The sequence below is a fragment of the Carettochelys insculpta genome, chromosome 1 (genome assembly GCF_033958435.1).
Source record: "Carettochelys insculpta isolate YL-2023 chromosome 1, ASM3395843v1, whole genome shotgun sequence".
In the NCBI taxonomy this organism is placed as follows: Eukaryota; Metazoa; Chordata; order Testudines; family Carettochelyidae; genus Carettochelys; species Carettochelys insculpta.
Genome location: NC_134137.1, coordinates 304,816,388 through 304,840,535, shown reverse-complemented (window position 1 = coordinate 304,840,535; position 24,148 = coordinate 304,816,388). Strand labels below are relative to the sequence as shown.

Sequence of the window (24,148 nt, the reverse complement as noted above, 5' to 3'; positions counted from 1 at the left end):
GTTCTGCAAGTTTTATTTCATAGCACTTGGCATTAATCAACATATATGGAGACAGGTCCTTCCATATGAAATAACTGGCATGCTTTTAGCAGTGGGTAAAAATACTGCAATTTGTCTTTTGCTCTAATGAAATTGTGGTTAGTGACTGGGGGAAGTTACAGTCACAAGATCTGAACCAAAATCTGCTGAAACAAACATGAATATTTCCACTGACTTAAGTGTGCTTTAGATCAAGCCACTAGTGCCCCTACAGCTTATAGGCAGTAGATAAATAGATAGTCATGTTTGCAAATAACCAGCAGTGTCCAATAGAAACTCAAAGATCACCACGCCTGTGGATGTCATCCTTCCAAATTCACCACAGCTCCTCTCCCCTCCACCCCTGCTATAAATAAATGCACTGCAAATCTGAGTGAATAGGCCTTGACTTCAACTACCCACTTCTCTTTAATGCAGTCCAAATGTTACTCATCTTCCTGACTCTGCCCCTGCCCTTTCTATACAGCTGACTGGCTGGGACATCAGGAGCCCGTGAAGAGTCAGAGAGATCCTCAGCATCCTTTTCCTCCCCACCTCAGACTCCACCAGCTCAGAAGAACATTGAACTGCAGTTGTAACTATCTCATTATTTGTGAAAGAAAAAGATTTAGTGGAAGCAGCTGACAGATCTCTTTTTCCAAGAGTGGCAGGCAGGACAGCCCCAGTCTGGGACCCTGCCTCATCACTGCAGCATGGAGGATTGAGGAGTCACTATCCCAAGGGGAAGGCAGTACCCTCTTGTGAGCTCCAAGCATAGGAATACCACCCATCATAACCATAACATCGTACTCCTTTTTAGAGCACACAGCTCCATTCTCAGCCACGGCCAGCAGCTAAGAGGCCTCTGACATTTTAGCCCTTTTAAAAATAATCTCTCATAATTGTCTCATGGGTTTGTTCTTCGCCTTAGTCTTTACCACCTATCTTTGCTCCCTCTGCAGGGAGGAGCTCCTCAACCTCCAGAGTTTGTGCCAAGGCACAAATGATAGTCACAATGGATATTTCTCAGAAAAGAAGAGGAGCTGCCCCCTAGACAACAGCAGATCATGTATGGTGAGGTGGTAAGATAGAGTCTCCCAGTTCAGATGCAGGCTCTGTTTTCTGCTGGTGCCTAGATGTCCCATGCTCTTCCCCACTATTCTCAGGTGCCACATTCTTACCAGAGGCTTCATTGCTAGGAGTGGACAGGAACCCTTCAAATGATGTGGGCCATTGCACAAAAAACATTTAGGCTACGTCTGCACTAGCCAAAAACTTTGAAATGGCCATGCAAATGGCCATTTCAAAGTTTACTAATTAAGCGCTGAAATGCATATTCAGCACCTTATTAGCATGCGGGTGGCTGCAGCACTTTGAATTGATGCGGCTCACTGCCACGTGGCTCGTCCAGATGGGGCTCCTTTTCGAAAGGACCCCGACTACTTTGAAGTCCCCTTATTCTTATGAGCAGATAGGAATAAGGAGACTTTGAAGTAGCTGGGGTCCTTTCAAAAATTGGAAAGGACCATTTCAAAGTTTTGGGCTAGTGTAGACACAGCCTTAATGTTTTCAGAGGTAGCAAATTCTGTACAATCCACTCCATCTGTGTGGTACTTTAAAAATGAGTTCAAGAACTATTAAGGATTATTTAGAACCCCATAAGTCTGGTGCCGGAATGGCATAGCATGCCTCACACTTGGGTTCTTGCAGGCTAACAGAAATACCCTAACAGCAGAAACTGCCTTCCCAGAATGGGAGACAGCAGACACTAGCATCTCATTGGGAAGGCCATATGGGACTCTGGGGAAAAGTATTTTAGCAGAGGAAAGCATGGACTCCCTGACCCAGAGTCTCTCTGGTACCAAACAATTCACAAACTGTTCCTGGACCAGGAGAAGCACTACAGATTTGCACTTTTGAGAGGCAGATTTTATATTAGCACAGCCAATAACCTTACCCACACTCAGCATCACAGTCTCCCCAGTGCAGGAGAGATCAGACACCCAATAAACAGCATATTTGCCAGTCAAATGGCTAAATCCATTTGAAGTGGGGCCTCTGAAGGATCCCTACCTAAGGAAAATAGGGAGAACCAACAGTGCCCCTAAAACAAACAAATGCACTGTAACAAAACAAAAACCAAACTAACGGACACCCACCAGTGCACACAACATGCCACGAACTCATCTCCAGTCTCAAGGGAATGGTGGGGTGAGAGAGAATATAAATGAAGGCACAAACATAAACACAAATGAATTTATAGATGAGTGGTGGAGCTCTCACCTGCGGCATGGACGACTAAAGATACAGTCTTCATAGCCCAATGACTCTAACCACGTGTCCAGAGTGCAACAGCTTCAACCAGAAAGGTTGAGAGAGCCCCACATCAGAATATCCCATATCCCAGTGGTTAGAGCACTCATCCCAGACAACTGCTTTCTCCCCATCCTGTAAGGGAAGAATTGAACTGAGGGTTTCCAACATCACAGTTGAGTACCCTAAGTAAAGTGCTAAATGTTGTGAGGGAGGAAGTGCTCACCCTCACCAGCCTCATGCAAAAACAGCAGGGGAAAGGTTATAGACAAGAATTGCTCCCAGAAATAGGTGCCTTGCTGCCATCTCAAATTAGGCACTTACCTCCCTGGGAAGAAAGCGGCTTAGCACAAATCTCATTATTCATCACTGCTGATTGGCTACCTTGCGTGCTGACTTTTGTAGATGGCCATCTAAGGCTCCTATCTCTATCCATTTATTGTTCAGGGCCCTGGGCATCCAACTCTGGCTTTGTGAATAATGATGATTTTTCTAAGCACTCTAGTTAGGCACTGTGATCACAATGCCTAACTCCCCTTTTTTTTTTTTTTTTTTTTGCATTCAGGCCTGAGTTACTTCCGTACAGCTAAACAAATTCTATGTTTTAGTCCCATCCTTGTCATAGACTGGAAATGCTAGATTTTGGCCTTGATTTAGGAAGTCCCTTAAATGCATGTCCAAATGTTAAATGTGTGAGTAACCCGAACAAATTCAATGGCATTACCCATGCTCAAAGTTAGACTTGTACTAAAGTGACTTCCTGAATCGGGCTTATAAAAATAAACAAAGAGTCAATCCTGATTGCTTCACTAAATTGTATCGACCAACTGATGCCTATGACATAAGGTGAGAAGGATATGGGTTTAGATTTATGCATGGGCTAAGAGAAAGGGTTTTTTTCTTTTTTTGCTCACTTCATTTTCATATACAGTATTTCATTTTGTTCATTTGGTGGTTATTTAAATTTCTCTATGGAAGGCTGTAGGCCAAGTTCCTTTTGAGATTATGAGAGCGATTGTACACTCAGAGCAATAATGAATGATTGTTATCTCTCAAATCCCCTCTCCCTCTGGGTTTCTGAAATCAAAAATGAAGAATTATTAGTCAAATCAAAGATATTTAGGACACAGTGGAACATGAGTACAATGTGTTCAGAACCAAGGCAAACACTTCACCCAAACCTCGGGTGACACTAAAATTGTGCCACCTGAGCCCCGTAACAAGTCTTTGCTTTCTCCAATAGTTCAAGTAAAGGGTCTGCAGAATGCCCATAAAATAAACATTGCATTATAACTTTGTTAATGTAGGAGCATAAGTGCATCAACATTGTAGGTGCTTCAATCTGGCTTCAGTTAACTATCTCATATAGTTCATGAATGCACTGGTGAAACAAGGGAATAAATTTAAGATAACATGGTCTGAAGCAAATGTCATAGGAAATTATTAGAAGAGCAGTTACTTTCAGAAAGCAAGGCTCAAGGATGAATGCTAACCAAGTTCTGTATTATGTTCAGTTCTGCTTAACAGGGTACAACAGTACATTACTGGTTTTGCAAGAAATTTGTGAGATGTTTTACTTACATCAATATAATTTCTTGGCTCTGACTCTTCTCACCCCCCACAAACACATGAACAATTCTGTAAACACAATAGACTGTTTGTTTATCCTGAATTCCTGTCACAGAGTTTACTTACGTTTTCAAAATTAAAGGGCAAAGAGCTTAAGTCTACACAAGAGTTATAGCAACCATGCAGCATCTAACAGTTTCAACAGTTCAAAACTCAGCAGTGTTGGAGAAGGATCATAAGGTAATGACTACAGCTGATACTACCTCTGGAAAGGACGCTTCCCTGTAGTCTGATAAATATTGTATGAACCAACAAGAAGCAATATGCTAATGATGTGATATTTACCAAGTAAGCGGGAATATCAATTGATGCCCTGTCTTTTTGAGACCTGTTGATATCAGAACCATTTTAACTATTTAAATATTTTCTTTGGTTTCTATTTTTCCAGTTGTTGTTTCCCTGGGAACGAAAATGGTGAGTGAAAGTCGTCATGAGGCCCTGGCTGCACCACCAGCCACCACCATTGCAGCTTCACTGCCAATTAATGTCACAGAACCAGCCAGTCCTGGAGCAGGAGGTGGAAAAGAAGATGCATTTTCAAAGTTGAAGGAGAAGTTTATGAATGAACTGAATAAAATTCCATGTAAGTAAAAAGCTGCTGCTAATATTTCCACAGTTTAACTAGGAAATAGTAAAACAATATAGGTGGGACTTTTGACAAGTCGAGTTGATGTACCAGGAAAGCTAACACTTGGTTAATTATGTTTTCATTTTCTAATATATTAACTATATAGTTACATAATTTCCATAACATTATTATAAGACCAAGCCTCTTTACAACATATATGTGTATATTAATAATAATAATAATAATAATAATAATATGTAGGTTCCAAAAGCTGAAAATAAAATATAATCAATAAAATATTATAAGTATTTCTGAGGTGATATTACATATAATAGTTATAGAATTCCCTTTCATTTCACACAAATAGGTCATTTTGATACTTTTCTAAACTCAAATTGAGAAAGTTTATTTAATAGCAGCTATCGTAACAGTATCCATACTCTTAAAATATTAGCAAGTAGATACTGCAAGCAAATTAAAAGCATGTTTGATAAAGCTTTACATTTAACAGAATAGATTTTTTTTTCTTTTTAGAGGTTAAAACTTGTGCATAGGTATAATATAGTGTGACTAATAATGACAGGTAACAAATCAGAATATTAATCGATTTTTGTCTCTGAAATGGATCTTGGCAATCTGGCAGATGCAATTTTTACTAAATTGATAGCAAACAGCTTTGGTCTGTCACTCCAAATTCCCACTTGCAAGAATAGAGGTCTTACAGTGGCAAGAAGGCTGCATGTCATTAGTTTGGTAATCTGCACAGTCCAGCATGGATCACATTCAGACAAAATTGCCTGATAATATCTAAGAGAAAACAAAACTATTAGGAAAAACAAAAAAAGAACAAACATTTAGGAAAATGGTAACATTTGAGGATCTTTATTGTTTCCTTTATAGTGCATGGTGTTATCTAAATGAGGCAGCCTAGAATTTTGTATAGGCCGTACCTCTATTTTTCAGCTTCATGTTAATATGACTAACAGCATGAATGGTTGTACTATGCAAAATTCTGTAATTTGCAGGTATGGGAATAGAGTCCATAGACATACATTAACTTGAAGTGCATGCCTTCTTCCTTTTTAAAATAACAATGAAAACAAAGGGATAGCCTAATATTGAGCATTAGCTTTATATTTGAATAAAAAGCTCTGATGGGGCAGAGTGTTATGGACGAAGGAGGATTGGCTACTGTTATTTTCTAACCTTACTTGCTGGAATTTTTTTTAAAAATTCTACATTTCATGTGACTTTTCATAATACACAGAAAATGACAAATGTCTGTACCTTAACAGTTTCAACATGACTTGTTCTTACAACCTGAGTTAACTCTTAGAGAAATACCGTTTTGTAGTACAGTTTTAGAATGGATGAAAAAAGGGCTGTATTGCATGCAGAGTACCAGGATCTCTGGCAAGCCTCTAAAGAATTCAGTTAAGCCAACTGTCTGTATTCCTGCTTGCTGATGGAAGTGGATGAGATGACCAGTTTGGTCATTTTCATCTGTATTATCTGTTCTTTAGGTTATTCCTCTCCCAGGAAAAATCTGTGCATGGGGATAGAAGATGATACATTTTTTCCCTCACAAAATTTCCACCAGATCATTATTTTGGAAGAAAAAACAATGTTCCCTGTAAGCTGAGCACATGGGCGGCCATCCAGGAGAGATTCAGGTGCCATCCAGCTGATTAGCAGAGAGCCCACAGCTGCCCACGACTAGTAGCATGTGTTTTTATTGGTGGAGACATCTGCATATGTCCTGGTGCACATAACAAAATTTATTCCATCCACAGATGTAAAAAATTAGAGAGAACAGCTTCAGTGAAGTCTGTTGTGTTCCCAAGATATGCCTCCTACCCCTTCCCCAAAAGAGGGTTGAATAGCACAGAGAAGTTTCTTGAGAAAATTGATGCACCCATGCTATATTACGCAGTAATATAGATCCCCCATCATGAGAGCCTGAGTGCCTCAATCCTTACTGTATTTGTTATCCTGTGAGCATTATTATCCCCATGTTGTAACTGGGCAGCCAAGGCACAGAGAAGCTATAGGCTAGCTCTTTGAAGGGACTGAGACATGCAAGCGACCAGATATATGTCTAAGTCCATTATGTCAGCATCACTGACATTTTCCAAACCTCAGTTCAGGTGCTGCATAGCACCTGTATGTGCCCATGTTTCCAGCAAGTTACATTTGCAAAGCCACCAAAATGCTGATGGGAATAAGGGGAATTCGAAGTAGGCGGGGTCCTTTCGAAAAGGAGCCCTGTCTGGACGCGACGCGCAGCGGCAAGGCACATCAATTTTGAAGCGCCGCAGCAGCCCGCATGCTAATGAAGCGCTGAATATGCATTTCAGCGCTTCATTAGTAAACTTCGAAATGGCCATTTGCGTGGCCATTTTGAAGTTTGGGGCACGTGTAGATACGGCCAGAGTGAGAGAGAAGGTTTTGGCTGCTAAGGCATAGGACTGAACCAGTATAATTATATTGGTAAACAATGTGCCCATATCCAGTACAGGTTGAACCTCTCTAATCCAGCACCCTTGGGACATGACCAGTGCTGGATGAGAGAATTTTCCAGACTATGGGAGAACAATATTGTCCAGCAGCATTACCAACACTTCTACGGCTTATTAGGCTCTTAGAAGACATTTAGGGGTAATTTAGAGCTAAATAACAGCACAGAACAGTGACTGGCAGGGCTCATGGCTGTAAACAACTTTATGGGACTGCAGGAAAGTTGGCCACACCCATAAATGGTCATCCGACTAACTAAAATCATGCTGGATTATGGATGTTGCCGGACAAATGAGTTCTGGAATGGAGAGATTCAACTTGTACAGTTATACTGGTATAAAACCTGTGCATGTGGATTGAATTGTTTACAGCCACATCTCCCTAGCTATACATACAAGGCCTAAAATATCAAGTCATGGGTATTTTGTTTAAAGACATTACACTTGTGACTTTCATTATTACTGCCACAAAAATGTAGCCTCATTTTAATGATCTGTGAAACGCAACTGAATACTACCTTTCCTTCCAGTATTTCTCAGTAAAACTGTGACAATTTATTGTAAAGTAGATTAAAAGAGAATCAAAAATCTTTAAAAAGAGTGCATTTTTAGAACATTTAAGGTCACATGCTTAATGTAATGTGCAGCAGACCTGTATGAGAACAAAGAGAGAAGACAGGTTTTAAAGCAGAAATTTAAATATCAGCTGGTTCTTAATGAACCTGACAAGATTCTAATCCAAAATGTTAAATTTCACCTTACTCTTTACAAAACTTCAAAGTGTGTTGCGGGAGAGGGTAGATTTAAGTGACATTCATCATTATTAATGTGCTTTTTAACACAAAAATTCCATTCCTATCAAAGTCCAAAGAGCTTCCCACAATGAGAGAATAAAATGATTGCCAAGGAGAAGAGGGGGGGCCAGTTATACTATTGCTGCTATGAGCTTGTTCAATACTAATTTTAAAAACCTTGTTACAGTTGCTACTAATAGGGGCTCAAATCCTGGCCTTTCACATATAGCTGTTCCCCTAAAAAAAGAGCAGTGTGCGGTTCCCCCATGTTATGCAGGAAGAGTCTGAGCATCTGAAAACATACAGAATGTTCAGGAAGATGTCTCATCGCTCATTCTACTGTGGATAAAATGATTGGAGGCTTTTTATTACAGTGACTCATACAATTAAAGTGCAGAGATGCTCTAAGGTTACTGAAGCACAACTGGGGAGATTTTTTTTCTCAGTCATGCAAATCCCTGCACTGTGGTTGTGAGTGCCTGATCTGCATAATCACAGAACAGTTGTGTCTGAATAACTGTACAGTATGTAAATCTCTCTGTACTGATTGGCCACTATAATCCTGCTGCTTTGAATTGTCTCCTGTAGGCAGAAATTTCAAGCTATTTACAAGCCACAAAGACTCCATTTCAGCTTTTTTGCTTCCTTCATTTTAAACAGAAAAATCCCAGTATTTAAATGAAAGAGAGAGAAGAACAAACCAGAAGGAAAGAAAATGGCACTGTTAAACTGCTGAAAAGAAATTGTTTTGAAAGGCTTTTCAGACCTCTTTCTAGTCATGTCTTTCCTTTCTCTCTTCATTTTCCCTCTCGTTCCCTCTCTACAGGCCAGCAAAGCTTTTACTCCGTATAATAATTGATGTAGATTGGCATTCTTTTTTTTTTTTTTACATTAGAGAATCCCAGCCCCTCCTCAATTCTGTATGGAACATGAAGTAAACAAAAGGAAGTTGCAGAGATTCTGGGGCAAGGGTGTTATAGGACTGAAGCAAGGAGACATCATGGAGTTAAAAGGAGAGAGGGGAAAGGGAGAAGTCACAGAACGGGGGAGGTGGAACTAGACAGGCAACAGAGGGGGTTAACCCTTTCTTTAAAAAAAATTACTTTAGCTACTTGACAATCCCCTTGGAAATTTCTACTGGGGTTTTTTGCCCTTTATTTAATGTTAAAATATTTAGTTTAAAATTGGATGATGACAATGATAAGTATATAATAATAGACAGTTGTTTATATTTATACTACATAAACAATTGAGCATTCATCTCAAATGCTAAATGACCTTGACCCACTCTTAAAATACATTCATGCATAAGCAGATTCCTGCTCCTGCCCACAGATAACACTTTCTTAGTAGCAACATGAGTTTAACGATACATGAATAAGCTCCACCAGCAAAGCCTGTCAGAGGTCCCCTGATAAGAGTAAATATGAGAGTATTCTGTAATTCAATTGTCATAACTCCCACAGTTTGATGTATGTTTCCTCCCATCCTTTGTTTTTCTATTCATTCTGCCCCCTTCCCCACCACCCTGGATTGACCAATTTAGATTGGGCTAAGTGTTCTTATTTAATTCTCTAAGAGACATTAAACTCATTTCTTAATTTTTCTCTCTTTCTTGACACCAGAATTCTTGACTGTTACTTTCAATGATACTTTGTAATCACATTGTGGGACTTTGTGCACTTTCTTATAGGGTATTTCTGAAATCTAACATTGGTGGGCTTGACTATATGTAGGAGATAACTTGGGGCTTTGTTCAGTTTTCAATTTTCTCCATAATTGCCACTCCACTGAGGTTGATGGCAGGCTCATGATGCTCAATTCAGCATGCCAAAGGGTGGATAGATTTGACCCAGTCATGAAAATGGTGCTGAAGAAATCCGTGGCTTACATAAAAGGAGCTGCAGGACTCAAGACAGCCATTTGCTGTGGTGAGTCCAAGGACTGAGGGCTGCAGGAATGGTAGCACCTTGGACAGAGCAGTTGCTCTCAGATCTGGGGAAGCCAGAGGGAGATCCTGGCTCTCGCTGCTGGAATTTGCTGACTGAAAGCTCTAAGAAGAGACATGGGTAGGCCCAGATTTTGGCTGCCTCCCTCCCCCTTCCCTGTACTCACTACTGGGAAGTTGCTGGACTGTTGAACTAAGATACTCCCCCCAAACCCAGCAAGTGGGGGAACACAGAGGGTGATACAGCCATAGGGCCAGGTCGTAAAGAAGATACTGCAGTAATTGAGGGGATAGACGCCAGTTGGCAAAGATACACCCTAATGGCTAGCAGGAGGTGCAGCTGAGGCGAGCAGACTCTTTTACAGTCCCCTTCAGCACATCATTGTGGTTCTTCCTTTATAGTTATTACAGTGACTGGGTAGATATTTTATTGCATTATGGATATGTCAAGTTGTGGCAGTTCCTATTAAATTGAGTGGAGAATTCAATTTGCAACCAGAAAACTGTGAACATGTTGTTCACAAGTTTATTTTCAACACTGGGGATTTCTTTTTTAAATTCTTTATATTAGAAAAAGGCAATACAAATATGTGCTAAGATATTTATTTATAATGTATAATCATTTTCCATATTCTAAAAATTACATGTAGAAGGATTATCTGTAAAAATCACCCAATATATAAATAGGCTATTATACATTATTATGCTGAAAATTCTTGTGAAGATTGGATACATAGGGCAGTTGTGAACTCACAATTAGCAATATATTTAAACTGAGGGTTTTTGCAGCAATATACTATGAGAAAGAAACATGACTTTCAGTACTGAGCTTAATACAACTACTTAACATCTAATATCAGTATAACAAAATCAAGGCAATGCAGATTTAAAGCTGACATTGCATCCTTAACTCATCTGTTTGTGTCTAGGTGGCTGGATCTCTCTAAGACATTATCACACAAAGTAATAAAAATCCTGCAGTAGGTTGGCACAGAGGTACAAATTAAGAATAGATTGCCAGTCTTTGCTAATAATGTTTGTTAAACATGAATGTTTCACCGGCTGCTTCAGCAAAAAAAAAAATCCAAAATAAAAGACTTCCCTTAACTTTAATTTAGGTTTATGTATGTTGACTTCTTGTTTTGTTAACTTTATAAAAATCAATGCTATATTTTGAAAGGCTTGGTGAATGCTTCTGACAATCAGGCCAAAGTCACTCAGGTGAGGCATTCCAAAGTTGAGGCACACCATTGATGGATCCTTTCAAATATTTAAGCCCAAATATTTAAGTCCATTCCAAAGTACATCGTATGTAGCTTTCTCCCCTTTCCTCTGTTCTTTATTCAAAAAATCTTTCCATGACTTAAACTAATCCTGTCTATGTCTCTGTACATGTCATATGTAAGAAAATATGTGCATTAATAGGGACATGCAAGTGGATGGCCATGACTTCAATGCAATTGAACATCAGAATGAGGTGAGGTTTTTTTTCTTGGTCAGTCCAGTGCAGTATTTACAAATAGGTCATCCTTCACCTAGCCCATAACTCAGGATAGACTATTTTCTGCCTAACCCAGGAATTTGGCTTATTTTGGAGAATTCTCACTTTCCCCTGCAAAGAGGATAGGAAATTCCAAATGGGACTCTGAACTCTGATCTGCAGACTCCATGTCTCCTTTTTGCCCATGGACCTGGGTTCCACATCAGCAAAATCCCTCATCCCGACTTTCCTGTTCATTCACTCTTTGCCCTTTTGTTTACAAAGACACTGGCAGTAATACATGACAGACTAACATTCCTACAATTCCCAACGTTAAATTCTGAAATCAAGTATCTGTTAATCCTCCATCTAGTAAATCTAACTGGTTCTCCGTGAAGCATGAGGAAGAAAAAAAAAAAACATTAGCCTCCAGCCACTTTGGTTCCTTTGGGAAAAATACCTTCCTCACTCCCTGGCCAGATAATCAGTCAGACCTATAACAACATGAAAAATGCAGTATCAAGTGACATCCTAAAATCTAGGTATACCACATCCACTGCTTCTCCCTTATCCACAAGACTTGTTATCCTATCAAAGAAAGCTATCAGATTGGTTTGATATAATTTGTTCTTTACAAATCCATGCTGGCTGTTACTTATCACCTTATTCTCTTCTAGATGTTTGCAGATGAATTCCTTAATTACTTATTCCATTATCTTTCCTGGTACAGAAGTTTGACGGGCTGGTCTGTAATTCCCTGGGTTGCTCTTATTCCCCTTTTATAGATGGGCACTGTATTTGCCCTGTTCCGGTCTTCTGGAATTTCTCAGGACTTCCACGACTTTTCAAAGATGATAGCTAAAGGCTCAGGTACCTCCTCTATCAGTTCCTTGGGTATTCTAGGATTCATTTAATCAGGCCCTGATGACTCGCAGACCTCTAACTTTTCTAAGTAATTTTAACTTGTTCTTTTCTTATTTTATGTTCTAAACCTACCCCTTCCCACCAGCATTCTTCTTGGTGAAGACTGAAACAAAGTCATTATGCATATCTCTGCCCTTTCCCAGTTTTCAGATATTGTTTCTCCTGCCTCACTAAGCAGTGTGCCTTGGTCTTCCTCTTGCATCTAATATATTTATAGAATGTCTTCTTGTTACCCTTTATGCCTCTAGCTAGTTTGAGCTCATTTTGTGCCTTTGCCTTTCTAATTCTGTCCCTGCATATCTGTATTGCTTGCTTATATTCACCCTTTGTAATTTGTCCTAGGTTCCACTTTTTATTTTTGAGATCATGCAAAATCTCCTGCTTAAGCGACGGTGGTCTTTTGCCATACTTTTTCTCTATCCTACACGGTGAAATAGCTTGCTTTTTTGGTCCTTGATAATGGGCCTTTGAAAAGCTGCCAACTCTCTTCAGTTGTTTTTCCTCTTAGTCTTGCTTCCCATGGGACCTTACCTAAAAGCTCTCTGAATTTACCAAAATCTGCCTTCCTGAAATCCATTGTCCCTATTTTGCTGCTTTCCCATTTGCCATGCCTTAGAACCATGAACTGTATGATTTCATGGTCATTTTCTCCCAGGCTGCCTTCCACTTTCTCAACTGCCCTCCACTTTCAAATTCTCAACCAGTTCTTCTCTATTTGTTAAAATCAAATCTAGAACAGCTTCTCCACTACTAGTAGCCTCTTCCACCTTCTGAAATAAAAAAATTCAGTGCAGTCCAAGAACTTTCTGGATAGTCTGTGCCTCATTGTGTTAGTTTCCCAATGTATGTCTGTATAGTTAAAGTCTGCCCTTCCCACCAAATCCTGCACTTTGGATGATTTTGTTTGTTGTTTAGAAAAAGCCTCATCCATCTCTTCTACCAGAGTTGGTGGTCTGTAGCGGACCCCTAGCATAATATCACCCTTGGTTTTTACCCCTTTTAACCTAAACCAAAGACTCTCAGTGGTTCTGTCTCCTATGTCCATCTCCACCTCAGTCCAGCAGAACTGCATCTCTTCCTAATTTTTATATTTCTTTTTAGGGATGTAATTGTATTTCAAGGCAGAGCTTCATCTGGTGACTTAATTCAAGTTATGCTAGTTTGCACCAGCAAAGGATTTGGCCTCAAACCTTCATGGGAGTTTTGGAGCGAGTAGGAGAGACTCCTACTCTACACAAAGACACTATAACACTTAGTTTGATTCACAGACTTGTAAAGACTCATTTCCAGTGGAGACATCCATCTACTAAATCCCATTTAGATTCCTTGATCTGAATCTAATCTTAATGATCAGCTTCAGCAAGAGCAGCCTAATTTGCTCACAGTCCCTATATTATCTGGGACTCCAGCAAGCATCATTTCCCAAATTCAGGAAAGGATTGCCTAAATGAAATAAGGAGAGTTTTTCAAATGGCATAGGCATAAATTGTGACCTTTGAGCAAAAACACATCCTCCATCTCTTAGTCTTCATGGCTATGTCTGCGCAGGCAGCCTCTGTCGACAAAACTGGGCTTTTGTCCACAAAACTCGTTGCACGTCTACACAGTTAAAGTGCTCTGTCGAGACTTTGTCAACAAAGCTCATTTCCCCCGGGTGGAACAATTCATTTATTAAAAGTGGGAAATCTACTTTTCCTACCATGAATTTGTAGTGCAGGATGGCAATATGTTGATGTTTAACACTAGAAAGTGGGGATGTGTGGACACAAAGTGTTTCTTTGGGGTGGTGATATTTATTTTTATGTGTTATTACAGGTTTCAATCACTCCTCGATATAGAAGACTTTTCCATTTCCTTGCCAAGTTATTTCATTTTGTGCATTTATTAACACTCCTTTATTAGCCAATGTCACAGGGAAGATTTGGCCTGCGCAAGGCAATCACTATGCCAACACTGAGACTTGTTTGTTGTTTTATATTAGATATCTCCTTGTTCATCCTCCAGGTTCAGACCTTTTATTTCAAGGTTTCTCAATTCACAACACACTTGCTCTGTGCTGAAATTCAGTACTCTGGTCTCCACCTAGGACCCTGCTATTTGTTTGTAATATTCCACTGGTACAGATTTATTTGCAGCATGGGCAGTGGAAGAAAGACAGTGGAAGATAAGACAGGTTTACTATTCATAACTTTCTGTCTAGCATATCCTTTTAGATTATACCTCTGTGATAGTAATCACTTCACATGAAACTGCTCTGGAATACCAATTTCTAAACTGTATTGCCTTGTGAAACATTTCTTGATGGGCTTTATATCCAAGACTGGCTAGATGTGCCAATTCACAGAAAACCGATTCTGTTTTTTTTTAAGATTAGTAGATAAATGAAAATACCTAATGTAATCTTAGCTTGGACATCACATTTAGCCTTATAAAATGCAATGGCAAAAAAAGTCAAAAGTAACTTGACTGATATCTGTTTTGAGGTAGCCAGGTGTACATTTAACAATAATTACATGGTCTGGAATTACTTAGCCATGTCACTGTCTTCATCTAAATGGACAGACTGTAGGAAAGAACAGATGAAATACAGAGAAAAATTCTATACTCAGAGTCTCTTTCTGTTACTGTATAAATAGAAGCTTTAGGGTACATCTACAATGCTGCTCGGAACAAGTGCACAAAAGTCGTAATGTAGCCGAGAGCATCCAAGCTAGCCAGCTGAGTATGCACCCCTGGGGCAAGGGGTCTGGATAGATTTGTAGTCAAGCAGATAAATCAAGCTGCCCTCCATAATGCCCTATGCATAATGCACATGCATAATGAACTAATGCACATCTGCATGTCTCCACTGGTAAGCATGCTCTAAGATGCATTGTAGACATACCTTCAGAGGCCTGCAAAATTCGAAAGCCTGATACCACCCCTTCTACTGAGGGTAGGTTTACAGTATATTGCTACACTGTCATAATCCCATAGTGTCGACACAGCCTACAATGATAGACAGAGTAGTTCCATGGTGTCCAAACACCTCTCAAACAAAATTAGTCATGTTAACAAAAGCATTCTTCCACTGGCACAGCTGCATCTGCAGGGGGAGTTAGGTCAGCAGAGCTATGTCAGTTGGGGTGTGGTTTTCTGCACATTCCTGACCAACATAGCTATGTCAACATAACCTTTAAGTTAGGTCACACTTCAGGCAGCTGCTGTCCCTTAGGCCTTAATCTTATAATAATATCCAGGCAAGCACAGAAGTCATTGCAGGATTAGGGCTATGCCACCATGGCTGTGCAGCCAAAATGGATTCCCAAAGAGGAAAACCAAAATATAATTCTTTAACGATAAGAATAACTGAAGCGGATTTGGTTTGTTTTGGTTTTTTATTCAAAGCTGAATAATGAATTATTCCACTGAGGCAAGACCAGAAGATTAAAGTTTCTTTTAAAAAAAAAAGCAACTAAAGTTGCCTCACTTCAAACAGTGTCAACAGAATGAGTCCAATTAACAAACTGTTGTGCCACAATCTGCTACAGGTTTAACAATCATGTAGGCCTCAGTCCAGAAAAGCACTTAAGCGTGTATTGACCTTTAAACACTTCAGTGATCCATTGACTTCACTACAACACATCGTAAAGTGCTTTGCTGGTTCAGGGCCATAATGTCTTAAAGCCTTAACTGCTTTTAGTTTCATTTAAACGGGGAGAGGGAGAGGGTAGGAAACCTGAAACAAAAACACATGCAGCAATTTAGTTAATGGGCTATGTTGTTCTCTCGCCTGTTTCTAGATTGTTTTTCCACACTTACAATAGCTTTACTGTTTTAATATTTTTATCTTAAGAGAGAAGATATTTAAAACAAAGTGCAATAGCAATGCAGTGTATTGTCACTATGTACTGTATGTCAGAATGTTCAGTCCCAGAAAAATTTCCTATCAAAATTCATAAATACAAGCCCATTTTTCCTCCCATTTCATTTTAGCATTATTGTTTTTCACAGCTGCTTGTTGAGTGTATGTCCTTTTCATTACATTGACCCAATGACTCATTATCACAACATGCTTCTTCAAATTTGCTTATCAAAGAAACGGTATTTAGCTAGCTGTTAAATTCTAAATGTGCAATATTTCTTCCACTTTGACATAATTATTTGGAGGAACTATTCAAAGCTGCCAGTGAAACTGCACTGAGAATTTAGGTAAGGAGAATAAATTACCTCCGTTGAAATTTAGCCAGATTGCTAAACATTTTTATCCAGTTCTTTTCAAAATGATTGAGTATCTTTTCATTTACTTTAATAGGTGTTGGATGGGGCCCTCAGGCACTGGTATCCTTGTCAGAAGTCCCTTGGGGATGTTTAACAATCACAGGTGCTCAGGACATCATTTTTTTTCCCCTTACAATACCTCCTGTAGTAGAGTGTTTTCAGTACCATCCCTAGGCACTTATTAACTTGGAGGGAAAAACTGCCATCTTCAGTCTGCCTCGGTAGGGCATGGGATGGGAGTATTGTTGTCTTTCTTGCTATTATTTTTATGGAATGATGCACAAAACATCTGTATGGTGAATGGGATAGTAGTGGGATGTCTGTAGTAGTGACCAGGGAATGGTTATAACATTTCATTAATTCTTCGGGTTCTTGGTTGGTAGACTTTTCTGTAAGTGAATTTTGGAATGAAGCAGGGTCCGAGAGTTTTCAGTGGCAGTGCAAAGTGAGGCTTTTACCCTTGTGGAGAAGAGTCTTTTCACAATACTCAAAAAGCTGGCACCAAACCGTCTACTACTCTCTGGCCAAGCTCCAGCATGGAGAAGAATACAGTTGAAAACATTGTGCTGGTGGTGTATGTTGTGAAAGCAGCTGCCACTGATTTGTGAGTTCAAGCTCGCCAAGCGGCTGAAGTAATGGATGGTCTCAACTAACGCTGGGGCTCCCAGACTGTGCTCGTGTTATTGATGGAACTCATATCCCAGTTCTTTGCCAAAATTAGAGTGGTTAGTGAACCACATTGTGCTATTATTCAAAAACAGCAAGAAGTCCTGTGGCACCTTATAGACTAACAGATATTTTGGAGCATAAGTTTTCATGGGCAAAATTTTGAGGAGTAAGGGGACTTCAAAGTTGCCCCAGCACTTCGAAGTACCAGTGGGTGAGCCGCAGGTAGACGCTTGCCGGTACTTCAAAGTTTAAAACTTCAAAGTTGCTGCAGGAGGCGATTTGTTTAATGAAGTGCTGCCTATGCACGGCAGCACTTCATGAGTAAACTCCCAACACCCTAATTACCATCCTTCCCTCGAAGGAAGATGGTAGTGTAGACAAGCCCTTTGAGAGGGGTTATTCCTCTTCCCTATTTACCAGTGAATGCAGAGAACCTTAAATCATCTTTGGAAAGACTCCTCTGGGTTTAATTCCACATTTGTTCCATTCATAACCCCAGAAGTGTCACAATACCCAGGGCGCAGCTGGGGTCAGCAGGGAGGCTGAGCCTCTTAGGACTGGGACTGGGAAGACCACTAAAATGTTGCAAAGGCATGGACCAGGTTAACACTAGGAACCTGCTACCCTTTATTGCTGTGGAATGGGCATAGATGATGAACTTGTGCCCAGAATCTGAGTGTGTTGAACAACAGCAGTTTAGTGCTTGTTGCAGCATTGCCAAAATGAAGGTAGTTGCTTATATTATCCCAGACAAGCATGGTAAGGGTTGCTCCATGCCCTGGTTTCATTCAGACTGTTGTTCAAGGAGTGATGGGTGAGAAGCAATGAGATCTACAAGTTCAGATTCTGATGTTACATGACCTTTCATTAAATTTAATTTTATACACATAATTTGATGTCAATCATTTCTGCCTCTAATAAGGAATTAAATTGAAAAACATTTCCATGGATTCCAGTGGTGTAAATATTTGTATTCAGCAATAAGGAATACTTTTAAAAACATTTCAAACCATGCAGAGTCTACAAGCTGATCAGCAAGATATATTCAAGTGTAGTTAATGTGCTTAAATGTAACTGATGGATCATAATGATGGTTTGTGCCTTCACTGTGCCTCCAGGAAGTACATCTGCAGTATAGGAATTAATAGGCCCTTCATTCTAAGAGTAGAGGAAATGAGAATCATTGTACTGAAGCATAATGATTAGAGACCAGACTGAAAAGGATCAGAAGACATATTTGTGGGGTCCCGGAGTAAATACTACTAATGCAGCCATCATCATTTGCATCTTATAAGCCCATATCTCTATCTGTTGACTCCAGCTCTTTTCATGAGTTTCCATTTCCTCTGTCTTTTCCTTAATCTCTTTCTTGGTCTTTCTTCCTTCTGCTTCTCTAGAAAAACCACTGTTCTGTCACCCTCATGACCCATGGAGACCCTATGGAACCATAGGTCTTCTCTGAATTTTTCTTCCTTATCTGCCTTAAGTTATCAAGTTTCACTGACACCCTCACAGGCTACTTTTGATATATACATGCTTCGAGGACAAATTGCATTGGTTGGAGGGAGGAGGACGGGAGGGCTGCATCCTCAGGTCTGGCAGGCCTGGGATTCTGCTGGTAACAAAATTGAAGCATTTCATTCTGTAAATGTAATCTCATCGACCTCTAAATGTGGGCAACCCTTTCTCTGTTGACCATTGTACCTCAGGTTAGAATTGTGCCTCTGATGACCTCTTTTTCAAGCTCTTCTCTACAAGTCAACCGTGCTAATTTCTTCCTGTAAATTTCTATAAAAAGGTCAAAGGAGAACTGAAAAATATCTGGCTAGCCTTGTAGCAGACCAGTCTGTTGGATAGTGATTTAAAAAAAAAATAAATAAAAAAAAAACCTTCACATATAATATACTGCAAAAACATATTGAATTCAGTAATGCAATCACAAGTCTAGTGAACAGTGGACTTTCTCTTTCCTTTGTGAATGCTTCTGCCATTCATTGCCCATTACCCTCTGTGACTCTATTGATCCAGTGACCCATGAACTAAATGCCAAATCTCTCTGCTCAGATTTCTCAAAACTCACACCCCTTTTGTGCAGTCACGTAGGAATATAATTTGGAAGGAGAGTCAGAAGTGCCCATCAGGTGACCTTGATGCATCACTTGCTGTCAGAAGAGTTTTATGTGACCTTAGATATGGTCACAAGCTAGGGTAAACTTCTTTATTGGCTAAATCACAGAATACTGAGAGGAAGAGACATCCATCAAAGGCTGCTTAGAATGCTGGCTCCCAGAAAGTCACAGGTTTTGTCTGGCACAAAATAACTGGAAGGCATCCCAAGACTGTAAGATAGTTACCGACCACCTGCAAAGGGGTTATCTGTCAGAAACTGGCTACAATCTGTGCACACTGGTCCTAAGGGCATGTCTAGCAAAAAAAAACTCTCACTGATGGCACCAAGATTGGATAACTGAAATAAATTGACTGACTATACAACAATTTAATAGTTTCTTTTAATATGTTTTGAATGTTCTGCTTATGGGATCCATTACAAGGATGCTGGATCTCTAAGCTGCCAGCATTGAAGGGCATGTCATTTAACTTCACTTATACTTTCAATATATGCTGCATCCACTAAGACATGCTCTAGGAAATGGAGCTTTTCCATTTTCTGTTTCGCAATCCAAGGAACTTTGATGGAAGGGACTGAGGCAACATTGCGAATGTGGGTGATTATCGATTGTAGAGTAGTTTAATATTAGTCACAGCAGGGAAACAATTCTGTCTTCTGAGCTCATTGTGGACTGGAGAAAAGAGAGAGAAAGCTTCTATCCTGACTGTAGGACAGTTTCACCATAACAATAAAATCTGTGATGGCTCTGTTCCAACCTTCACCATCTTCTCTCACCGTCCCCAAAACTGCATTCTCTGCATAGCAGTAGCTGTGGCTGTACATAAATGTTCTGTACTTCTAACACGTCTTCTTTCTTCATATATTCCACTTTCACCTTGTGGACGTAGTGAGCCTGATCTCAGGACTCCTGAATTCTGTAATAGGTCTGGTTATGAACACCCAGACCACCTCCCCAAAAATGAAACAGGTTTCCTGCTAGTTGCTGGAGACCTGATTTGGGTACCTGAATATTGGACATGCCTGAGCTTCATTTTTCCCCAGTGCTGCAGCAATCCACATGGTTAAGATTCAGCTACTAATGGTATGGCACAGTAAAAGGTGTCAGTTGCCAGAGTCTTAGAATCCGATTTCCCTTGTTCTTGACTCCCATTGTGGAATCTTTTAAAGTGGTTGCTAGATGGTTAACATGTTATAGAGGGTGCCTGGGCTTTGCAGTCTTGACTGAGGTACAGGCAATTTCACAAGTAACTGAGCCTACAAGGAATACATGTGTTTTAAAAAGAATTTACTTTTTGTGTGTTACATGCCAAGCTAACCTAGAAAAACAAAAGTGATCAAGGCTAGAGCAATGCAAGTAACTATGTCTAAAGTGCTGAATGTTCAGCCAATTGATTACAGCCTTTTAAAGTCCATGGTTCAAAATACAGTGAGATCAAAATAAGAAATTTAACAATAACTTTATTTTAAATTATAACATCTGGATAACTTTACAACAAAGAAATTCTAATTTGGACTTCAATATTTTAATAGCTCCATTTAAGTGCCCTAAAGTGTTTTTACTCACACCTCTCTTCAGTTTATAAAGTTAGAAAAAAATCCAATACCTTCTAAAAGAAATCCAATTAGCCTATGCCTTTTTACTGTAGTTCCCAATACCATTAATCCCGAGTGTTCATATTCACACAGAGCAACATTCACCCCCCGTGGAGAGGTCTGTACAACAATCCATGCAGCACTTAAACCTCACCGTAATGTGAGTCTTAAATTTTGCACTGCTCTTTGGAAGGCCCTCTACACTACAGCAAATTTAACATAAGCATTTTTTAAATTAGTATTGGATCAGAGAACTGAGTCTGTCATTTGAACTGAAAATTAGCTATGACTTAGTAACAGTCACCTTCTTCTACAGATGACAGTCATGGTCCTGGACAAGTTAAAGTGGCATTGTCAAGTTAAAAATAATCTAACACAAACACTTCCTTAGCTGTGTTACTAATTTCACCATGAGCCAAAATCCTTCCCCCATTAGTGAGCGTAATGCTTGCTGTGGTTAACAAGACTATTTGAAGTAGAAAGCACTGCATCTGGTTATTACTGTTTGCCAGAGCGGGCCCTTCACTGGTTTAAATTTTTTGTTTTAAATTAATATAATTTCATTCTAATCACTGTTTTTACTGAATCAAAGTGAATTGTAAATGAGTTTCATTGTACATTGAATAAAATATTATAATAGATGGTGATAAACAGTAAAATAAATACAGCATACAACAATGGTTCTTATCTCAATGATAAAGCCTTGTTTTATCCTCACAGTGGATTGAGATGGGAGCTGCTCCTATAAGCTGTGTCTACACATGCACGCTACTTTGACGTAGCGGCACTAACTTCGAAATAGCGCCCGTCACGGCTACACGCGTCGGGCGCTATTTCGAAGTTAACTTCGATGTTAGGCGGCGAGACATCGAAGTCACTAACCTCATGAGGGGATCGGAATAGCGCCCTACTTCGACGTTCAACGTCGAAGTAGGGACCGTGTAGACGATCCGCGTCCCGCAACGTCGAAATTGTGGGGTCCTCCATGGCAGCCATCAGCTGGGGGGTTGAGAGACGCTGTCTCTCCAGCCCCTGCAGGGCTCTATGGTCACCGTGGGCAGTAGCCCTTAGCCCAGGGCTTCTGGCTGCTGCTGCTGCAGCGGGGGATTCATGCTGCATGCACAGGGTCTGCAACTTGTTGTCGGCTCTGTGTATCTTGTGCTGTTTAGTGCAAGTGTGTCTGGGAGGGGCCCTTTAAGGGAGCGGCTGGCTGTTGAGTCCGCCCTGTGACCCTGTCTGCAGCTGTGCCTGGCACCCTTATTTCGATGTGTGCTACTGTGGCGTGTAGACGTTCCCTCGCAGCGCCTATTTCGATGTGGTGCTGCGCAACGTCGATGTTGAACATCGACGTTGCCAGCCCTGGAGGACGTGTAGACGTTATTCATCGAAATAGCCTATTTCGATGTCGCCACATCAAAATAGGCTACTTGGATGTAGGCTTCACGTGTAGACGTAGCCATACAGAGGTAATGGGCAATGAGGAAAGTGACTTCTTTGTGATTCAGTTTCTGGCCCCTGCCAGAAGCTTGTCTATTTTAACAATACCTACAGTGGCCTCCCATGACTATCTCAGTGTATGTCCGCCAGTCCAGAATATCCATAACACAACACAATCTGGTACGACTAAGTACTTCCCCAAGATAAGGGTGGCAGACAGGCCAATAGGGTTCAGCCTGCTCTAAACCATCAGGGAAGCTCCTTCATGCTGCTGTGTTTCACAGGATATATTCCTGCTTCATATTCCTTTCCCGCCACATGAGCACAGTGAAGTGACTGCAGCATAGAAGAGAATCAAGGCCTGAATGGTTAGTTATTCCCAAACTATTTGCTTTTCTTTAAATTCATTATTACTTAACTTTTCCAAATTAAGCTTTTCTTATTGGGTTGCTATCTTTGTCTAGACAGAATGAAAACCCTGGGGCCTATTCTTTTAAAATTCCCAGTTGATGGTGTTTCACACCGTCTGTGAATATATCCACCAAGGAGAGGGGCATGGGAACTAATTTCTGGATGTTGTTTTAGTTCCTTTTGCTACATTTGGATTCTCAGTGTTGGCAGCTCTTTAATTGGGATTTCGATTATGAGCAGTGAGTTTTCTTGACAAAAAGAGTGTCTGTGAAATGATTTACTAAGGGAAGGTAGTATTTAAAAAAAAATCAGCTACTTACAAGCTAAGTTCCTGCTCTGATAAACGAGAGGTCAACCAACCTCTGGCACTGGTGCAAAGAGTAGCATGTCGGCCAATTTTCATCAGCACGCGAGGTGGGAGGTCAACCCTGCCCCTCCTTCCCTGTGCAGCCAGGAGCTTGCTCAAAGCCTGTGGATTAACAAAAGACCAGCTAATGCTACCAACCATCACCTAAATGGTAAAGCTCAGCTGGTCTTTTGTTAATTCACTGACTTTCTTCAAGGTCCTGGCTACAATGGGGAGGAGAGAGCGAGGCTGAGCTCTGACCTCATGTGCCAATGAACATCAGCCCATGTGCCTCTCTTCGCACCAGTGCCGGAGGTTGGTTGACCCCTGGTTTACAGGAGCAGGTCCTTAGCTTGTAACTGATTTTTTTTTTAAATACTTTCCCTTCGTAAATCATTTCACAGACACTCTTTTTGGCAAGAAAAAGAAGCTGTTATAAGTAGGACTGTTAGTGACTTTAAAAAGTATCACTGGCGCTCAGACTATAAGTAGAGGTCAAAAGGTCAAATTTCAGCACTCTGCCTCCAAAAGGTTATTGACCCCCTGCTCTAAACAGTTATGTACATGCCTGGCTTTACGTGCTTCAGTAGTTGTGAACTCAACTATTCACACAAGTGAAGTTACACATGTGGTTAAGTGTTTGCAAGATCAGGGTCTGTGTTAATTTTTGTCACTTGTTGCTTTTAACTTTTCCCCCCGTATGCAGTGTTGTAAAATGAGGGATCTAAATATTGAATAGATTTAACTTTGTTAAAAAACAATTTCAAAGAAAAAGGAAGCTGAATAGATGCCTGAGCAGCTTTCAGGAAGCTTGTCACATGCTCAGTAGGCACAGTCAGTGCAACTGTGTTCTTTGCAGCTCTCAAGCTGTTTTGCAGATCCAGCCCATATTTAATTAGAAGAGGCTTAATTAGATTACAGATGCAAAATTGCATCTGTGTGTCATTAATACTTTTGGCCAGTAACAAAGTAGCAGCTCATTTGCATTTGTTTAAATATAATTAACCCTGCATTTACTAGATTACATGATATGCAAAGAATATACAGTAAACTCTTTCATATCTGGCAGCCCCAAGACCAGGAGGTTGCTGGATATTCAAATATTCTGGAT

The 24,148-nt window shown here is 40.2% G+C and overlaps 1 protein-coding gene across 2 annotated transcripts in view; it reads left to right on the top strand.

Moving 5' to 3' along the window:
- Positions 1–4,371: 4,371 nt before the first annotated feature.
- SYT1 (synaptotagmin 1) overlaps positions 4,372–24,148 on the top strand; it is a 178,661-nt gene continuing 158,884 nt past the window's right edge. For both annotated transcript variants that reach the window (XM_074984015.1, XM_074984014.1), the window contains exon 1: positions 4,372–4,543. In XM_074984015.1, the coding sequence (XP_074840116.1) occupies positions 4,372–4,543 (172 nt within the window). The remainder of the gene's footprint in view (positions 4,544–24,148) is intronic.